This window comes from Kazachstania africana, chromosome 7 (assembly GCF_000304475.1).
Source record: "Kazachstania africana CBS 2517 chromosome 7, complete genome".
NCBI classification, from domain to species: Eukaryota; Fungi; Ascomycota; class Saccharomycetes; order Saccharomycetales; family Saccharomycetaceae; genus Kazachstania; species Kazachstania africana.
Window position 1 is genome coordinate 113032 of NC_018946.1, and position 17985 is coordinate 131016.

General features: G+C 37.1%; 10 protein-coding genes across 10 annotated transcripts; 7 read left to right on the top strand and 3 right to left on the bottom strand.

Moving 5' to 3' along the window:
* Window positions 1–620: 620 nt before the first annotated feature.
* ZRT3 (Zn(2+) transporter ZRT3) lies at window positions 621–1979 on the top strand (the record flags this gene model as incomplete). Its single annotated transcript, XM_003958157.1, has 1 exon — window positions 621–1979. The coding sequence occupies one exon, from the start codon at window positions 621–623 to the stop codon at window positions 1977–1979; it is 1359 nt and encodes a 452-aa protein (XP_003958206.1).
* A 177-nt stretch (window positions 1980–2156) lies between these two features.
* Window positions 2157–3980, bottom strand: TPO5 (Tpo5p; the record flags this gene model as incomplete). Its single annotated transcript, XM_003958158.1, has 1 exon — window positions 2157–3980. One exon carries the CDS (start codon window positions 3978–3980, stop codon window positions 2157–2159), a length of 1824 nt encoding a protein of 607 aa, XP_003958207.1.
* Window positions 3981–4404: 424 nt separating this feature from the next.
* SNU114 (U5 snRNP GTPase SNU114) lies at window positions 4405–7272 on the top strand (the record flags this gene model as incomplete). The annotated part of the gene is made up of 1 exon (XM_003958159.1): window positions 4405–7272. The coding sequence occupies one exon, from the start codon at window positions 4405–4407 to the stop codon at window positions 7270–7272; it is 2868 nt and encodes a 955-aa protein (XP_003958208.1).
* Window positions 7273–7472: 200 nt separating this feature from the next.
* EBP2 (Ebp2p) lies at window positions 7473–8645 on the top strand (the record flags this gene model as incomplete). The annotated part of the gene is made up of 1 exon (XM_003958160.1): window positions 7473–8645. The coding sequence occupies one exon, from the start codon at window positions 7473–7475 to the stop codon at window positions 8643–8645; it is 1173 nt and encodes a 390-aa protein (XP_003958209.1).
* A 447-nt stretch (window positions 8646–9092) lies between these two features.
* Window positions 9093–10217, top strand: KAFR0G00420 (uncharacterized protein; the record flags this gene model as incomplete). The annotated part of the gene is made up of 1 exon (XM_003958161.1): window positions 9093–10217. The coding sequence occupies one exon, from the start codon at window positions 9093–9095 to the stop codon at window positions 10215–10217; it is 1125 nt and encodes a 374-aa protein (XP_003958210.1).
* A 204-nt stretch (window positions 10218–10421) lies between these two features.
* On the top strand, window positions 10422–11474 carry ERG20 (bifunctional (2E,6E)-farnesyl diphosphate synthase/dimethylallyltranstransferase; the record flags this gene model as incomplete). The annotated part of the gene is made up of 1 exon (XM_003958162.1): window positions 10422–11474. One exon carries the CDS (start codon window positions 10422–10424, stop codon window positions 11472–11474), a length of 1053 nt encoding a protein of 350 aa, XP_003958211.1.
* Window positions 11475–11864: 390 nt separating this feature from the next.
* NNK1 (protein kinase NNK1) lies at window positions 11865–14297 on the top strand (the record flags this gene model as incomplete). The annotated part of the gene is made up of 1 exon (XM_003958163.1): window positions 11865–14297. The coding sequence occupies one exon, from the start codon at window positions 11865–11867 to the stop codon at window positions 14295–14297; it is 2433 nt and encodes an 810-aa protein (XP_003958212.1).
* A 212-nt stretch (window positions 14298–14509) lies between these two features.
* On the top strand, window positions 14510–14926 carry MRPL38 (mitochondrial 54S ribosomal protein uL14m; the record flags this gene model as incomplete). The annotated part of the gene is made up of 1 exon (XM_003958164.1): window positions 14510–14926. The coding sequence occupies one exon, from the start codon at window positions 14510–14512 to the stop codon at window positions 14924–14926; it is 417 nt and encodes a 138-aa protein (XP_003958213.1).
* A 119-nt stretch (window positions 14927–15045) lies between these two features.
* Window positions 15046–16992, bottom strand: KKQ8 (putative serine/threonine protein kinase KKQ8; the record flags this gene model as incomplete). The annotated part of the gene is made up of 1 exon (XM_003958165.1): window positions 15046–16992. The coding sequence occupies one exon, from the start codon at window positions 16990–16992 to the stop codon at window positions 15046–15048; it is 1947 nt and encodes a 648-aa protein (XP_003958214.1).
* Window positions 16993–17424: 432 nt separating this feature from the next.
* On the bottom strand, window positions 17425–17829 carry MRP49 (mitochondrial 54S ribosomal protein mL61; the record flags this gene model as incomplete). Its single annotated transcript, XM_003958166.1, has 1 exon — window positions 17425–17829. One exon carries the CDS (start codon window positions 17827–17829, stop codon window positions 17425–17427), a length of 405 nt encoding a protein of 134 aa, XP_003958215.1.
* Between the last annotated feature and the right edge of the window lie 156 nt (window positions 17830–17985).

Sequence of the window (17985 nt, forward strand, 5' to 3'; positions counted from 1 at the left end):
AATGCTCAGCTAGTTGATGGAGGGTGAGTGCAAAACAACGACGACGCCATATCCGGCTGGGGCAGCTATATATTGATTGATACGGTGTTGGATACTCAAGTTTGATACCTCAATGCATGGAGCAGGTGGAATGTTGCCAAAGGGCATCCTAAGATCAGCATACCAGAACATTGCAAACGACAGCTATTTCCAGACAGTGATGCTTCTAGTGGGCCCTATCCTATGGAACAAAAACGTTATAGGCTACTAGAGCGATGTCCTGTATTTCATAGACCTTACACTGTATTCAGAAGGAGACCTGAAGCTACCTTGCGTGTCTAGACTGCTAAAGGGAATATATGGTACCTTGCCTCGGACAGTGATGCAACACTGGCAGAATGGGCCAGCAGCATCTCCCCCAGCAAGGGCTGGTCTATTTCCCTTTCGAATGTTCCCCTCTCCTGAGTTTTTTCTTGATGCAATTCCTAATATCATTGCTCATCTAAATTTGATTTCTCGGATTAATCGATGTCCTTTTTACACCCAAAAGGTTTTTAAAAGATTATTAAGAGATGTCAATCACAGTTATTGCCCAAGTTAGATAGTAATAAAAACTTATATTACTGCCTATTGTCTCAATAATGCAATCTGATATGCCCAAATGGCTGCTGTATTCTCTGATTTCCTCGTTTTTATGTATATTAGGTAGCTTCTGTGTTCCACTGCTTTCTTCCTTCACAAGTAAAGATAGCCGGAGTAACACTAAGTTGCTGAACTATGGTCTCTCCTTGAGTGCTGGGTCAATGATAACCACTGCTTTGTATAAGATGTTGCCTCGAACCACAGATGAAAACAGATACACTGTGTTTTGCGGTGTAGTATTGGGTATTTCTATTAGCTTAGGTTTAAATTATATCGTGCATGCTTTTGCCTCCGAATCTTTAATTCATTGCGCTCATGACGCCAATGAACATTCTGACGGCCATGACGATCATCATTCCGCTCATAAACGTACCGTTGTGGTCGATGCTGATACTACCGGGGTGTATAATAGTATGTCCGCTGTGACAGAGACGGAGCCATTACTTAGAGCTAAAAGCTTGAAAACAAAGAAGTCTCTGATAGACATTATTTCTCATAGACACGTAAACGGTAGTTGTTGTACAAATAACGATCTAGTGAAATGTTGTCAAGCCATGAAAGTAGATCATGTCTCCTGCATACCACCTGAAATGTCACCTATAACTGACAACGACGTCATTTGTACTATCCCCGCAACAGTTGCTGCCGCAGAAACTGCAACAAACGACAACGATGCATACGGAATTCTTTGTATGGAAAACTCTATCGGTTATGATTTGGAGAATTTATCTCTATATCGTAAAAACTTTTTAAATTCGAAGTTAGCCGTCGAATCCGATTCCCTAACTTCCTCTGATAATGGACCAGATGAAACATTGCATCACCATCATTTGGAGACACCTTTTTCTAAATTACTATCGATTGGTATGCAGACTTGCTTGGTATTGACGCTGCATAAATTTCCAGAAGGCCTCATTATTTATTATACAAATCATAACGAAGAAAACAGTGCATTGGGATTTTCTATCTTTCTAAGTTTGACAATCCATAACTTTGTTGAAGGCTTTGCGATGACTCTCCCATTTTCTTCAATTTTTGAATCTAAATGGTTAGCTATCTTAATCACAGTTGTTCTAGGTGGTGGATCTCAACCATTAGGTGCTCTGATTGGCTATTTAATATTCAGAAATAAAGCAGTAGATGGTGACAATTTACCTCACATGGACTTGTTATTAAGTGTTACCGCAGGCTTCTTACTTGTCATTTCATTACAAATGTTCCAGACGGGTATCGGTTTCAGCGACAGCCACCATCATCATTCAAGTGACATAAATAGCCATAGTCTCGGTACAAACTGTCTAAAATGGTGCTGTTTTGGCGTCCTGTTGATTTTAGCCAGTAATACCTTGAAACTTTAAAAAATTTTATACATTTAGCATACTATATATATGTTGATATTCTAGTGAATTTTATTTAAGATTATCATTCCAATAACCTGCATCATTAACACATAAAGTCATTAATACTTAATATATCCTATATTATATTTCTAATATACAATTTAGAGATGGGGAAAAGACGCTTTATAATAATCATCAGTTCATCTCCGTCAACTCTTGTTCTTCTGGATCTTCCAAATTTATACTTTCCAAAGTTTCATGTGATTGTCTTGCATTATCAAGAACGTTAGTTTCATTTTCTTCAAACGGGTTTTCTAGAGCGAAATGTACACTTTTACTTTGGGTTCCTTCTTCCTTCTTAGCTTGTTGAGATTCTAATTGGTATGAATCAGAAGTAGCATCTGTCGTACTATCCAGTAAATCATACTGGTGCTCTGCCAATGGCAATTTAAAATTTCTTTTGCCCCATTTAACGTACAAGAATGTAACACAAATAAGGCAGAAAACATAAACCATTAATGCATAATTCATTGTTTGGAAAGTGACTGGAATTTGAACTGGCAGACAAACAGAAAACATAGATAATAATAACCATAATATTGAAATGATATTTATACCCCAACCTAATTTGTATCTAATTTTGATAGGAGCATTCTTTAATATCCGTCTTCTTCCAAATAATATTAAAATCAATGGAATACATGTTGCTGAACAAAGGCACAAAACAGCAGCTCCAATAAAGGCATTGAACGCGGCTGTAGAAAATAGAGCTAAGATTCCTAAAACGTAAGAAATCGCCATACTTAATAGAACTGAATTTTTTGGAACTTTCGATTCAGATTCTGGTTTGACAAATATCCAGTGGTCGTAGTAGGGAATGGCCTGGTCACGACTAAAACTGTAAACAGTACGAGAAGAGGCTGTGATCGAACCAATACCAGAGAAAAACAGGTTCCCCAGTATCAGTAATACTAAGAAAAATGAAACTATCATTGAATCGGTTGACTGTATAAAAATATTAACAATCGGTAACACCTTATGATCAGTAAATATTGTGCTTAAATCAGGTAATATTATCATGATTGGTAGTAAAAAGATAATACCTGAAAATGTTGAAATGAGCACAGAGATGGACATACCACGCGGAATGTCTCTTTCTGGTTTTTTAACTTCATCAGCTAAAGCTGGCAGCATACTAAAACCTTGTAATGTGAAATTTGATTGTTGGAAGCCAATTATAAAAGAAATTAAAACGTTCGAGTAGCCGGATCGACTATTATCGAAATGAAATAAGGCATACTTTAATGATCTATAGGTACCTTTGTGGAATATTAGTAGCAAAATGTCAATGAATATGATGGCGTAAATGATCCAATAGACACAGACCTTATTGATAATTTCAATGAAACGTGCGAATTTCAAATTAATCAATCCTACAACGGTCACGACTAAGTAGAAAACAATCACAGTGTAAAAAATGAAATGCTCTTCTGAAATCAGATACTGATCTTTCATCAAAAACAATGAGATAGTCAATTGTGCGCCTGCAAATGTGATGCTGGTGCTCATAGTCCAATTTCCTATCAACATAAGCCATCCAGTGTACCATGAACAAAGAAGTTTAAATTTCTTTGGGGCCAACATTGCACTAGCAACATGCATTTCCATTGGAAATTTAGAAATAATTTCACCCAATGATAAAGAACAAAACCATATACTGATACCACTAAGAATAAACCCTAACATAATAGTGAGAGGGCCACCATTTATCAGGCCAATGGACATACTAGTACACATCCCCAGGACAGGACTCATTAAACCAAAACCAAGTCCAATCACCGAACTCCTTGATAGCAGAGACTTATCCAGTTCTTGTTCATATTTAAAGTGTTCAACAGTGTCACTATTTACCGAATCTTCATCCTCATGAAGGTACGTATGTAAATTCTCAAAAATTTCGCCTGTGTTAAAATGAATGCTATTTCGTACATTGCTCGGCAGTACACTATACTCAGACATGCTAGTTGCTGGCTCTATCAACTGATAAACTCCATCTCTTGTTCGCAACACTCGTTATATTTGCAATTTTTCAATTAAAACAAGGCTCAATATGTAATCGACGTTTTCCTGATCCGGAAATTAGGTGCTCTCACTTTCCTAATTAGGAATGTCACGTGATTACAGTACGACGTTTCTGCACTTTACAGCCTAAACCAGCCAGTTTAACGGTGAGTAAGCCATCTGTTCCAATATCCAGCAAATCAGCATTCATATGCTACCAATATCATCACGGAATGAACGCTACTTTCCGCTTTTCTCATCTTTTCTTCGATTTAATATCAACAAGGTTATGGAAAGTGCATTGCTAGAGAAAAAAAACTGCTGAGACTGATGAGGTTAAGCAGAATAGAAGGAGGGCAGATATAGCATTACAGCAGAGATAATGGATGATGATTTGTATGATGAGTTTGGGAATCTAGTCGGAGAAGATCAGAATACTTCTGAGGAGCAGGCGAGCTCGTCGAGAGAGAGTGATTTTGGTGAAGATAGTAACATCCCAGAAGGTGAAAGCCAAGATGCGGAAGTTCTAAGTAATGCCTTGGTTAAGACAGATTTGAACGATGTATACGGGGATGAGGTTGAGGTTCTGGTGGAGACGGAGAATACGCAATCGATAAATGAACCGCTGGTGGCTCCCTCGATGGGTAGGTCCAGAGGAAAAGAATATGGATTGTTTTCACAATTGAGGAAAAACGTTCCAAAGACTAAATATGACAGAGAGTATTTGCTTTCATTACTTGCTGTTCCTGAGAGAATTAGGAATGTAGCCGTCATTGGACCTTTACATTCCGGTAAGACGTCACTTTGTGATCTATTAGTGCTGGAGTCTCATGAAAAGATGCCACACGTTACTAAAAATATTAGACAGGGCTGGAAGCAATTGAAATATACGGACACCATGAAACAAGAAGTGCAAAGAGGATTAAGTACTAAATTAAATGGGTTTACACTTTTGTCAACAGATCTAAACAACAATTCCATTGCGATGAATGTACTTGACGCTCCAGGTCATGTGAATTTCATGGACGAAGTTGCTGTCGCATTGACTGCTTCTGAAATAGCTATCATTGTTCTCGACATTGTAGAAGGTGTAACATCCGTTGTCGAACAGTTAATAAAGCAATGTGAGAAAAGAAAAATCAAAATGATTTTTCTCTTAAACAAGATCGATAGATTGATTATTGAAATGAAACTTCCTCCATTAGATGCATACTTGAAAATAAAGCATTGTGTGGATAAAATTAACTCATTCACTAAAGACTTACATTCGCCAGTTTTAGGAAACGTTTTATTCGCTTCTACAAAGTTGAACTTTACTTTTTCCATTAGAGAGTTCGTTACGTATCATTATATGGACAGGATTCCGAATAGCAAGGTTGACGGACTTATTGACAGACTTTGGGGGGATTATCATTTTAAAAATGGGCAATTCGTAGAAATAACTAATGTGATGAATGAGACTCCCACTTTCCTTGATTTTATCCTGTTGCCTTTGTACAAAATAATAACTCAAACTCTATCGGTAGTAGATTATGATAAATTAGCTGATTCACTGGAGCAAAATTTTAATATTCATTTAAACCAGAATGAAATAAGCCAAATGGATTCTTTACCATTATTGAGACATGTCTTGACACTAATTTTCAGAACAGAAGCAGGCTTAACTCATGTCATTGCACAAAATAAAATAGCTATGTTAAAAAGCGATAAGAAACTTCTGGCGAGAGCTTTGAAAACATTAGATTATGGCGGTAATGATTATACACTGCTTAAAATTCAAGAAGGTGTTCTGGATTCAAATTCGAAATTTTTTGTAATTGATAGCAATAAAGATTTTGATGAAGATGAAAAAAATTTTGATGAATCCTTGTCAGTAACTGAAATTGCATTAATGGGAGCAAGATACGTTTATAATGTTGACCGTGCTGGTCCGGGACAAATTGTCTTAGTGAAAGGTATCTCCAGTGCCTTTGATAAATCTGCAACTATTGTGGCAAACGATACGGAGAATATTGAAGGAAACTTGTTTAAACCGCTCGATTATATTAACTATCCATGTTTTAAAGTCTTTATTCAACCGTTGGTACCAAAAGAGCTACCTAAACTTCTGAATGCTTTAAATAAAATAAATAAGTACTATCCAGGAGTGGTGATAAAAGTTGAGGAATCAGGGGAGCATGTCATATTGGGTTTCGGTGAACTATACATGGACTGTCTTCTATATGATTTGAGAACCAACTATGCCAATATTGAAATTAAAATATCTGATCCGGTCGCGATCTTTACCGAAAGTTGTCAAAATGAATCGTTTGCAGCAATACCAGTCACGTCTTCAAGTGGCAAATTGTCGATAAGTATAGGAGCAAAGCCTCTTGATAGGGCTTTCCTGAAAGATTTGAGCAAGGGTAAACTAAATGAATTTGAAATTGATAATCAAGTTAAAACCGGAAATATGAGAGATTTATCAAGAAAATTGAGAGAAGAGTATGGTTGGGATTCTTTAACAGCAAGAAACGTCTGGACTTTTCATAACTGTAATGTCCTAGTTGATGATACACTACCTGACGAAACAGATAAAACTACTCTCAATAAGTATAAGTCACAAATTAAACAAGGTTTTTATTGGGCAATGAGAGAAGGGCCTCTTTGTGAAGAAGATATATACGGAATCCAGTTTCAACTTCTGGGATTTGAGCTTCAAAATGGTGATGACGACAATGAAATTAGTGGAAGCCAATTAATTCCTATGATAAGGAAAGCATGCTATATTGCAATGATGACAGCAAGCCCAATAATAATGGAACCAATTTACGAAGTCAATATTGTCGCAAAAAGTGCAATACTTCCCATTGTAGAGGAACTATTCCATAATAGGAGAGGTGCCAAGATATACAGAGTCGCAAAAATAGTGGGTACACCGTTATTAGAGGTGCGGGGTCAAATACCAGTAATCGAATCGATTGGTTTTGAGACCGATTTAAGATTGAGCACACGCGGTAACGCTATGTGTCAGTTACATTTTTGGAGTAAAATTTGGAGAAAAGTCCCAGGTGATGTACTAGATGAGAACGCAGTAATACCGAAATTGAAACCTGCACCAATTCAAAGTCTCAGTCGTGATTTTGTAATGAAAACGAGAAAGAGGAAGGGTATCTCCAATGACGGCATCACATCACATGACGGACCTTCCTTAGCCAAATATATCGATCCTGAATTGTTTGAGCAATTAAAATCGAATGATTTGATATAAAATTAGCATATAATTCACATATATCTGTAATAATAGGTTTGTCTTTTTCAGTACTTGAAGTTGTTCTATTATAGCTATTTTTTTTTCATTTTTTAGGTGAAAAAGTTGCGATGCGATGAGGAATGAAAATTTTCATTCTATATATTGCAAACTTATAGAGTTGATAGAAAAGATTTAAAGCACAGATAACTACACCAAAGATGGCTAAAGGACCTAAGTTAATGCAGCTCTTGGCCGATCAAAAGGCTAAGGAAAAGTTTGAAAAGGAAGAAGAGCTTAAAAATGGCAAGAAAGCAGCTAAGTTAGTGAAACAAGAAGCTGCCGTTGTCTCTAAGGAAGACTTGGAACAGAAGGAAAAGGCCCAAGCTAAGGCAGCTGAACAGCAGGATGCTGAAGAATATAAGAGTGAAGCCCTTTCGAAGAAGGAAAAGAGAAAGTTGAAGAAAGCCATGAAACAGATGGACAAAGAAGATGATGATGAGGAAGAAGAGAAAGAGAAAGAACTCGACTTTGATAAATTAGCAAAGAGTGACTCAGAATCCGAAGACGAAAGTGAAGTTGAGGAGGAAAAAGAAGAAGAAGAAGAAGAAGAAGAAGAAGAGGAGGAGGAAGATGTTCCATTATCAGAAGTTGAATTTGACTCTGATGCAGATGTTGTCCCACATCACAAATTGACAGTAAATAACACAAAGGCCTTGAAACATGCTTTGACCAGAGTACAGCTACCATGGGGGAAGCACTCTTTCCAAGAGCACCAAAGTGTTACTTCTAAGGTGGAAGCCGATGCCAGTATTAAAGATATCTACGATGACACTGAAAGAGAGTTAGCTTTCTATAAGCAATCTCTTGACGCTGTATCAGAAGCCCGTGATCACTTAAGGAGATTAAAAGTACCATTTTTAAGGCCATTAGATTATTTTGCTGAAATGGTAAAGAGTGATGAACATATGGATAAATTAAAAGGTAAGTTAGTCAGAGAGGCTAGTGAAAAGAAGGCTAGAGAAGAAGCTAGAAAGCAAAGGCAATTAAAGAAATTTGGTAAACAAGTCCAAGTTGCTACTTTACAGAAGCGTCAACTAGAAAAGAAGGAAACTCTAGATAAAATCAAGAATTTGAAGAAGAAGAGAAAACAAAGTGAAATTTCAACCGATGATTTCGATATTGGTGTTGAAGAAGCCATTGATGAACCAAGATACGGTAAGCCAAGTGCTAAAAGAGCTGCCAAGAACGCAAAATACGGTAAAGGTGGTATGAAGAGGTTTAAGAGAAAGAATGATGCAGACTCTTCTGCCGACGTCTCTGGTTTTTCACAAAGAAAGATGAAAGGTAAGCCATCTAGACCAGGTAAGCATAGACGTGCTAAGAGATTTTGAATAAAATCCAAATAAACATTCGCCCTTTTGGAATATATACACCATTGAAATAATCTGTATACTTGTACAATATTAAAAAAGCACAGAGATCAAAATCGTACTATTACAAAGATGAAAACCAATTCAAGCATAGTGTTATTTACTGCAAGAAAGAGTATACACTACGAGATTCAGGAAATGTTGCTTTCTTGCAACAACTTGAAGTATTTCTCCAAATAAAGAATTATTTGACTTATGAATATATTGAACCATTAATGTATAGCCTTTTATAGTTTCTTTAATTTCCCACATTGCGAAGCATTAAGTTATCACTTAGTGAACAGCCATTTCGCGTAATGTAATTGATGCTCATCGATCGATTGATAAGATATACCACTATCAGTGTGAAGCACTACGCGTTGTATATACAGTTAAAGACCTCACTGTAAGTATATAGATACGAAGCAGATGTTAAAATCCCATAGGAGGGCTGAACGATCTGTACCAAAGCTTATACCTTTTGATTTTGATTTACCTAGATGGTTAGCTGAAGAAGATACAAACAAACATTCACAACTAGCTAATTCCGAGACATTATCATGTGAAATAGGGAATGATTCATTAGTCACGATATGTTTGAAGGAGATAGTACAGTTATTAGCTGGTGCAGATACGTCTCATGAGACGAAAGTAAGCATATTGGAATTGTTACCTACTGTTGATACAATCAAAACCCTTTGGCAGATTATTTCCAGAAGGGATAGCAACATCTACTTGTATTGGCTTTTACAGAACAGTCCATTGGTGAAAGGTGATCTAATGAACCTCTTCTCAGAGGATACCAACTTTATTGAAAATTCAAGATATCAGGTTGCACTTTGGAAATACAGGAAGCGGAATAGGCAATCGTCCTGTTTTGGGCTGAATGATATTCACTTTTGCAGGAATATATTTCTCGAAAGAACATTCCAGTTTCTAACTGTAGTGGAGTGTCAAACATCCGTGGGAAATCTCGAGCTATTGACTCGTCTAGAGCATTTGGATGCACTAAGGATAACAGGGCCACGCACAGAGGAAGTGGAAACGATAGTGCGGGCCTGGTACAGCTATTTAAAACTGTATCCAGAAACGTGGAGACACCTACGAGTCCTCAGTATCCCCGACGTTGTAAGTTTGAGACTCTTGTATGACGCTTTCCAGCTGATGAAGTCGTTAGTCTTCATAGAGTCTGGTGTGAAGCCACAAGAAATAAAAGAAGTCAAGATGTTGAATGCGATCATATCATATAAACCTGAACTAGACTATCTGACTCAAAAGCCCAGACCAAAATTAGAAACAATTCTTCAAGAACTGGATGAATTCATCAAATATGACCCCGAGGTCAAACCAAAAGTCATGTTCCACTGGGATTTCACCAATTTCAGTACGAATCACATGCGTAACAAGCTGTATTTCTACTTCAAGAATAGAAGAAGGCCCCATCAAGACAAGATACGTGGAAACACGTCTGAGACTAACAAACCGAAGAAAAAACCACGATTCAACAGCATTAGAGGCTTCACTTCAGCTAACAGCTTCTTTGGAATGCCGTAATCCAATGTTTCTAACGCCAAGCAAATCATCGAGAGATATCGGTTTATTCAATTATAATGCAATTCTTCGGTTAACGGAATATGGCTTTTTTTTTTCAGCAACGAAATTTATATAAAGGAGGACATTGCTGTTGTTCATGGAATGAGATTCTTTGTATTGACTGTACCTGTTAGTTCTGGATTTTGCTAGATTGATTGTTTAGATATGTCTGTTACGTCGAGAGAAAGATTTTTGCAGGAATTTCCAAGTTTAGTCGAGGAATTGAAAGAAATTCTTGTTAAATATGGTATGCCAAATGAAGCGCTTCAATGGTACGAAGCCTCTCTAACCTATAATACACCAGGTGGTAAATTAAATAGAGGTCTTTCAGTGGTCGATACTTATGCGATTCTAACAGGACACGAATCGATTGCGTCCCTAAGTAATGAAGAGTACAAGAAATTAGCCATCTTGGGATGGTGCATTGAATTGTTACAAGCCTACTTTCTGGTAGCTGATGATATGATGGATCAAAGTATAACAAGAAGAGGTCAGCCATGTTGGTACAAGGTGGAAAATGTCGGGAACATTGCCATCAATGACGCTTTCATGTTAGAGGCAGCCATATATTCACTGTTGAAGAAACATTTCAAACTGGAAACTTACTATGTGGATCTGTTGGAATTGTTCCATGAAGTTACTTTACAGACCGAATTAGGCCAATTATTGGACTTGGTTACTGCTCCAGAAGATCACGTTGATCTAAGCAAGTTTTCCATGGTAAAGCACTCATTCATTGTTAGATTCAAAACCGCCTACTATTCATTCTACTTGCCAGTAGCTCTGGCCATGTACGTTGCTGGAATCACCGACGAAAAGGATTTGAAACAAGCTCAAGACGTTTTGATCCCATTGGGTGAGTACTTCCAAGTTCAGGACGACTACTTAGACAATTTCGGAACTCCAGAACAAATTGGTAAAATTGGGACCGATATCCAGGACAATAAATGTTCTTGGTTGGTCAACAAAGCGTTAGAAATCGTTACTCCGGAACAAAGAAAGATCCTAGATGACAACTATGGTCAAAAGAACCCAGAATGTGAACTCAGAGTGAAGAAACTTTACGATGACATTAACTTGGCCCAGTATTACCATGATTATGAAGATGCCGTTTCTAAAGAATTGAAATTGAAAATAGATGCTATAGATGAAACACGTGGCTTCAAAAAGCAAGTGTTGACTGAGTTTTTCAACAAAGTCTACAAGAGAAGTAAATAGGTTGGCTCATCCCAATATATACTGTGTATATCTCACCAATTTAAGTTATTACTATAGATTAATCAAGCAATTTACGCAAATAGGAAACTAATTTGTATACTACTTCCTATTTAGGAAATAGATTGCACAAAAATAGGAAATAGTTACCCAAGTAGGCAAGATGGGCGCCCTTAAATAATAATAAAATTTACCCTGCTACAGACGGTTATAAGTTATTAGAAATTTAAGATTTAAGTGAGGTTTATTGTACAGATTAATTTTAGGACTATCATCACATCTGGTCACAACTTATTATAGGTGAAAATTGGAGCCATATATCTGTTAGAAGACACATTTTGCACCCTATTAGTGTGCACAAGAGAGCTTCTTCGCATTAAGTACTCCATTGCAATGAGTGCATCAGCGGGTTCGTACGGCAACGACAGTTCAGAAGACAGGTCAGTAAGTGGCTCTAATATAAGTGTTTACTCTAATTCATCAAATGTTATGCGCCCTGAGAGTGGCTACCAATCACCAACAGTAGCAGATTATGAAGAAGACAGTGACGTCAGTAATTATAGCATCACGCCCAGCGTCACAACTCCTCTGGAATTCAATGCAACATCGTCTTTTACCACAAATAGGTTAGCTGCTCCAGAACAAGAGCCGTGGAGTGTTGCATTGCTTGGAGATGCAGCTGATGATGAGGCATGTCATAACGATAATGACGCCGATACAAGGCAGCTCCCATCTTTGGAGGTTGATGATACATTTTTCGAAGTACAAGATCAATACGTTCCTGATATAGATTTCAATGCCATTGCTACTGAATGGCGAATGTTAGATTTCCAAGAACAAAAGAAAGATGAGCAGAAAGATCAGAATTCTGATGGAAATAAAAAAGAGAAAGTACTGTCACCTTTCCTTATAAAGGAGAGAAATCCACTACTGAAAAAATCAGACTTGTCTTTAGCACAACTTTCTACTCACACTAGTGATTTGAGCTCCACCACTCAAAGCAATGCGAATAATTCAGAATTCAGAACTAATTTATCCATGGGTACAAGCCGAGTTTCCTCAAGAACGAGTTCCACCCAAAGTCCCATCCTCTTACGCTCTTCTCATGCACAAGTAGATCCAATACCATTTCCAAGTGATCCTTCTTATGCAGGAGAATTGTCTCCAAACACTGTATTAGAGCTGGACAAAATTCCGTCACTAAATAATTTAAATAGGGCATTCAATGAGTCAAACAGCAGTCAACCTCTCAGACCGTCATTGTCGTCCTTTATTCCCAAACAATCAAATAGAAGTTTATTAACTGCCAAACTTGCATCTCAAAAAGCCTTGTCTAGGACACCAGGGACGGCATCCTCAGGTACCAGAACGCTTCCGACAAATGATCTTACCAGAGATGTTATAGATGAGGAGAGTAAGTCATCTCTGACCAGCAATACTCCAATACCCATGTCGATCCCAAGAACCATTCCCATTTCATTCCCCAATTCAAGAAGTCCCTCATTTAAGTCTTCCTCTCTAACTGATATTACTCATGCTGCCAGATCAGTCGGTAACTTCAATACATTTAACATGAATAGAGGCACTGATATTACTACAGATGAAATCAAGGAAATAATTGAGAAATTACCAGCTGATTTCTTACTCCTACCTTATTCACAAAGAAAGAAGAAAATATTGCAAGTAATACCCCATGAAAGATCAGAAGATTATAAGCTAATCATGTTTTTGGTCAAAAAGTGTATTTTAAGAGAGTTACGTACCAATATTTCATCACTAAACAACAGTTACAATAACAGTACTTCACCAGTACAGATGAGACCACGTCATACCAGGCATGGTTCCATTGCTTCGCAATACCTCAGTTCATTCTCATCAAGTCATACTATAAAATCACTTTCTGGTGACAGTAACATAGTATCAACAAGGCCCGACGAGAAAGGTAGTGAAATTTTCAATCATACCTTGGGAAAAGTTATTGGCTATGGAGCATGGGGCTTGATAAGGGAATGTTCAGATAATTCTACAGGAACAACACGTGCTGTAAAGATAATAAGGTTCAAAAACACATCTCAAAGTGAGGATAATGACGATTATAGGACGATTGAGAAAAGGAAAAGCCGCGTCATGAGGGAAATTTTAAATTGGAAGAAAGTTTCACATCATGAGAATATATTACCGTTAATAAATTTCAAGTTTGATGACATTTTTGGAGGTATTTGTTTAACCAACAGGATCGAAGGTGGCAATTTATTTGACCTTGTGAGATCGTGGGGTCGAATTGAAGAGTCATCAATTTCACAAATTGAACGTTGTAAAACCGCCGGTTATCTAACTTTACAAGTAAATAAAGGTCTGGAATTTATCCACTCATCAAATGTAGTTCATGGAGATATAAAACTAGAAAACTGTCTTATCGAAAAGAAAGATGATTCTAAATTAAAAGTACTAATATGTGATTTTGGAATGAGTTACGACATGGAAAACCCAGATAGAGATAGAGAAGTGAACATCGGTTCATTACCTTATGCATCACCAGAATTGATAACAGAAAATAAACTTACATTCAAAGCCGATATCTGGGCATTTGCTGTTATGCTCTACGTAATGTTAGTTGGCCAATTTCCCTTTAGGAACGATTCAGAGAAGATGTTGAAGGATCGAATTACCCATAACTCTTTCGATAAAGACTCTTTAAGCTATGTTAGCAAATGTGGTTATAATAATTTGTACAAAGTTGTCACAAATTGTTTCAAAATTGATCCTGAAGAGAGATTACATCTAACTGACATTAAAAAGCTTTTGCAAAAAAGATCCGTCGAATAAGCAGCCTAGCTAGAGCATGAAGATTTCGTCGTCTCAAGCGTAATATACAATGTATATTTTTGTTTATATACTTTAGAGATATTATTCATATTAATTTTCAATATCGCGGATATCAAAAATATTGGATGCATGACAGTTCAATGTCAGTGGGTATGCAATAAATATCAAACGTAAACTCTCCCAATTTAGTGACTTACGTAATCTAACTAGTCATGATATATCTGAAAAGTATGTTAAAAGTGATAGATAACTCTGGTGCTCAATTGGCAGAATGTATCAAGGTAATAAATAAAGGATCGCCGAAGTCTCCAGGAAGAATAGGTGATCGAATCGTTTGCGTTATACAAAAAGCTAAGCCATTGAGTCAACAGATCACAGGTGCTATAAACACCAATCGTGTGAAGAAGGGTGATATTGTTCATGCTATTATTGTACGAACCAGGCAAAAAAATGGCTACAGATTCGATGGCTCAAATATTGGATTTGGTGATAATGCATGTGTACTGGTAAATAAGAATACGGGAGAACCTTTAGGAACCAGAATTATGGCTAATGATGGTGTGGTAGGGAAGGAATTAATGAACAAAGGCTACAATAAAATATGTTCCTTGGCTAGTAAAGTACTGTAAATCATCCTCCTATAAAAGCAAATGAAAATAAGTGTAATATTTGTTGAACAATTTGTACAAGTGTATATTATATATATGCTACGGAATATTTAGATAATTGTCTTGTAAATAGATACAAACTAGTCTTTACAACATCTGGTCTTTTTCATCCAAGTGCTGTTCAATACTTGCTGCACATTCAATCTGGCAGTTGGGTCCGGCTTCAGTATGTTATAGAGGCATTGCCGTCTCAGTTTATTTAGGATAACATTTACATGCCTAATCTCTTCAAACACATAAAACTCTCCATTTTTTTCGATGCTATCAAGATATTCCTTATATGATTTGTCATCTTTTTTGGCACATTTCCAAATGTAGCGACCTAAAATCATCGTTATGTATACAATACCACAGCTCCAGCTGTCAATCAGTCTGGGGTCATATTTGTAGTCATGAATGAAAACCTCTGGTGCAACGTAAGGTTCTGACCCGATAGCACCTTTTTGAAAATGAGCTTTTGACTCCCATGCAGTTTGGAAAACACAACTGGTACCAAAGTCACATATTTTCAGTAAACCATCAGGATAAAACAGAATATTTTCAGGCTTCAAATCACAGTGTGCAATACCGTGAGTATGCATAAACTCTACCCCACGCAATAATTGTTTCATGAAACAATCTGATTCCAAGGGATGTAACGCTGAGCCAGATTTTGAGTTTCTAGTTAGTAACGTATATAAATCACCAGAAGGACAAAATTCCATTACTTCTACAAAATTATTGATGTCGTTTTGCATTAAATCAAATATTTTCAGCAGGTTTCTTGATGGATCTTTACCACAAATATTGTTCTTCTCGTATTGTGGGAGGTTATAATGACTTAAAGAATAACCAATGATGAACTCAGAAGTAATTCTGCTACTGAACTTTTCAACTGTATCAGTTGCACTTAATTTCAATTCTTTAACAGCAAAAAATAGTCTATTGTTATTCGAATAAGTTTGTGAACAAATAGGATCACATGTGCCCATTAATCTTGAACATACGCTTATACTACCATATGATCCATGTCCTATATCGCCAATATTTCTACCATATGTGTCAAAGAAACTGTTCTCTCTTGGATTATCTGAGTTATGGGATGGTTTATTTTTTACTCCATCTTGAACTCGTTTCGATATTAAGTTGATCAATTTTAAGGCTTCTTCATCTAAAGCTGATTCTTTATATACAATTTTTGGTATTGGTTTCTGATGAGCACCCATTTCTTTATCTAAAGTCTCTTGCTGTTTTGATTTTTGGCATATTATATCGGTAGGATTACTCTCGACGGACATTTCTAACTCTCTTAATCTGTACTCTATTGGGATTAAAGAAGTTGCTTTCATGAATTTATTGCTGAATTCCTTGTGGACTTTGAAAAAATTTGTGAATGAAAACGTGCTCCTCTCTTTGCTCAATGAGCTTTGACGACTTAATTTATGCTTATCTTCTGGAACGACTTTTGAGATACGAGCTTCATTGTTGATCAATGGAAGAATCTTCAAGAAATGCTTGTGTTCGCCCGTTTCATATACTTTGAACGTTTGAGAATCCACAAGACACTTTTTGAGCTGTTCTTTCACCGGTGTAGTAATTGGTGGATCTTCAATAGGAGGATTTTGTAGGGGTGACTTTTTCCTATGTACATTAGCAGTTGTGGACGTAGAATTTGCAGACGTAGCAGTACCTAGATGTGATCCTATATTGGATTTTGTTCCCGTTAACTTGTAGTTCTTACCTGAGTCTCCTGGTTCAGAAAGTAGTGTTGTATTTGGCGGAGAAATGTCTGTTTGTACTGAGAAATTACTTCCAGCCGGACTTAAATCTATCCTGGGGACATCCACCCTTCTCAGGGGACTTACTTGGCTTCCCTGATCTCTCGTTTTTACATTATTTGTTGACAAATCGTTTTCAGTATCCTCTACTCTGGAACCTGTTCTTGCACGACCCAGTATTCCTCTCAAAGAGCTCGATATCGAGTGAGTCTTGTTCAAACCAGTGGGTCTGTCGGCTGTAGCAGCGGTATTTTGCTTGTCAGTTCCCATAGGTAGTTGTTTAGAGTGACTTAAGTTCGGTGGCTATGGTTACAAAGTCTTCGATGTTCTTAGGGATGCTCTTCTTTGTACTTTCAGTTAAAGATGTGGTGAGTATGCTTAGACCTAACAAGCGTAGACAAGCTTCACAAACAAGGTACTGTATCAAAGTCCAGTTTAGGCCTTGGGAGTATACTTCGTTCGGTTGAAGAGCAACTTTTACTAGAGTTTCCACTATTTATGGGTAACTTCTAGGTTTGCGACAAATTCCTTATTTTTACGATGCTTATTATATAGAAGCTCCTTATGCTATTTTGATAAAGTACACCAATAGGGCAAGAATGTGCGTGTGAATCATGGTGATTAGACTTATTTATACATAGTTGTTCTTAAAGAAATATATTTACATGAGGTTGCGTGATTGTATTTGAAGGCATCCCGGTCTTAATGTCCCTCCCCAACTTTTACCAGTTTATCTTCCGGAACAACGTTGTGATCCAACTTCTCGAGTAACTCGTCCATGATGGAATCGTACTGTCTGTCTTTCATATCAATAGTTTCAACCACACTGTTATCCTTGCCGATGATTTCCATGACACAGGGAACTTCGTTCTTCTTCTCTTCATTTTTGATTCTGACTAAATCTATCCTGAAATTGGGGTTGTAAAATTGCAAAGTAGGTAGATACTTCCTCCAGAACTGTCGAGCACCCATGTGACCACCATGATTTAGGACTTGGAAGGTCAATCTGATGGCATTATACTTCTCAGTATTGATAAAAATCTGGGGTTTCTTCGTGACATAAGATATCTTATTCAAGAAATTTATCTGTCGAAGTATCTTAGACATCTCAGTACCCTAACTGTTTCAGCTACCTTTCCTTAATGAGGTGTTGCTGTAGCTACTGCTAGTATATGTTTGTTTTTCCTAGGCTATCTTTTTCCACGTACTGCGAGAAGCGTTCAAGTACAAGTCAGTAAGAGAACGGTCTATAATTTGTAATGC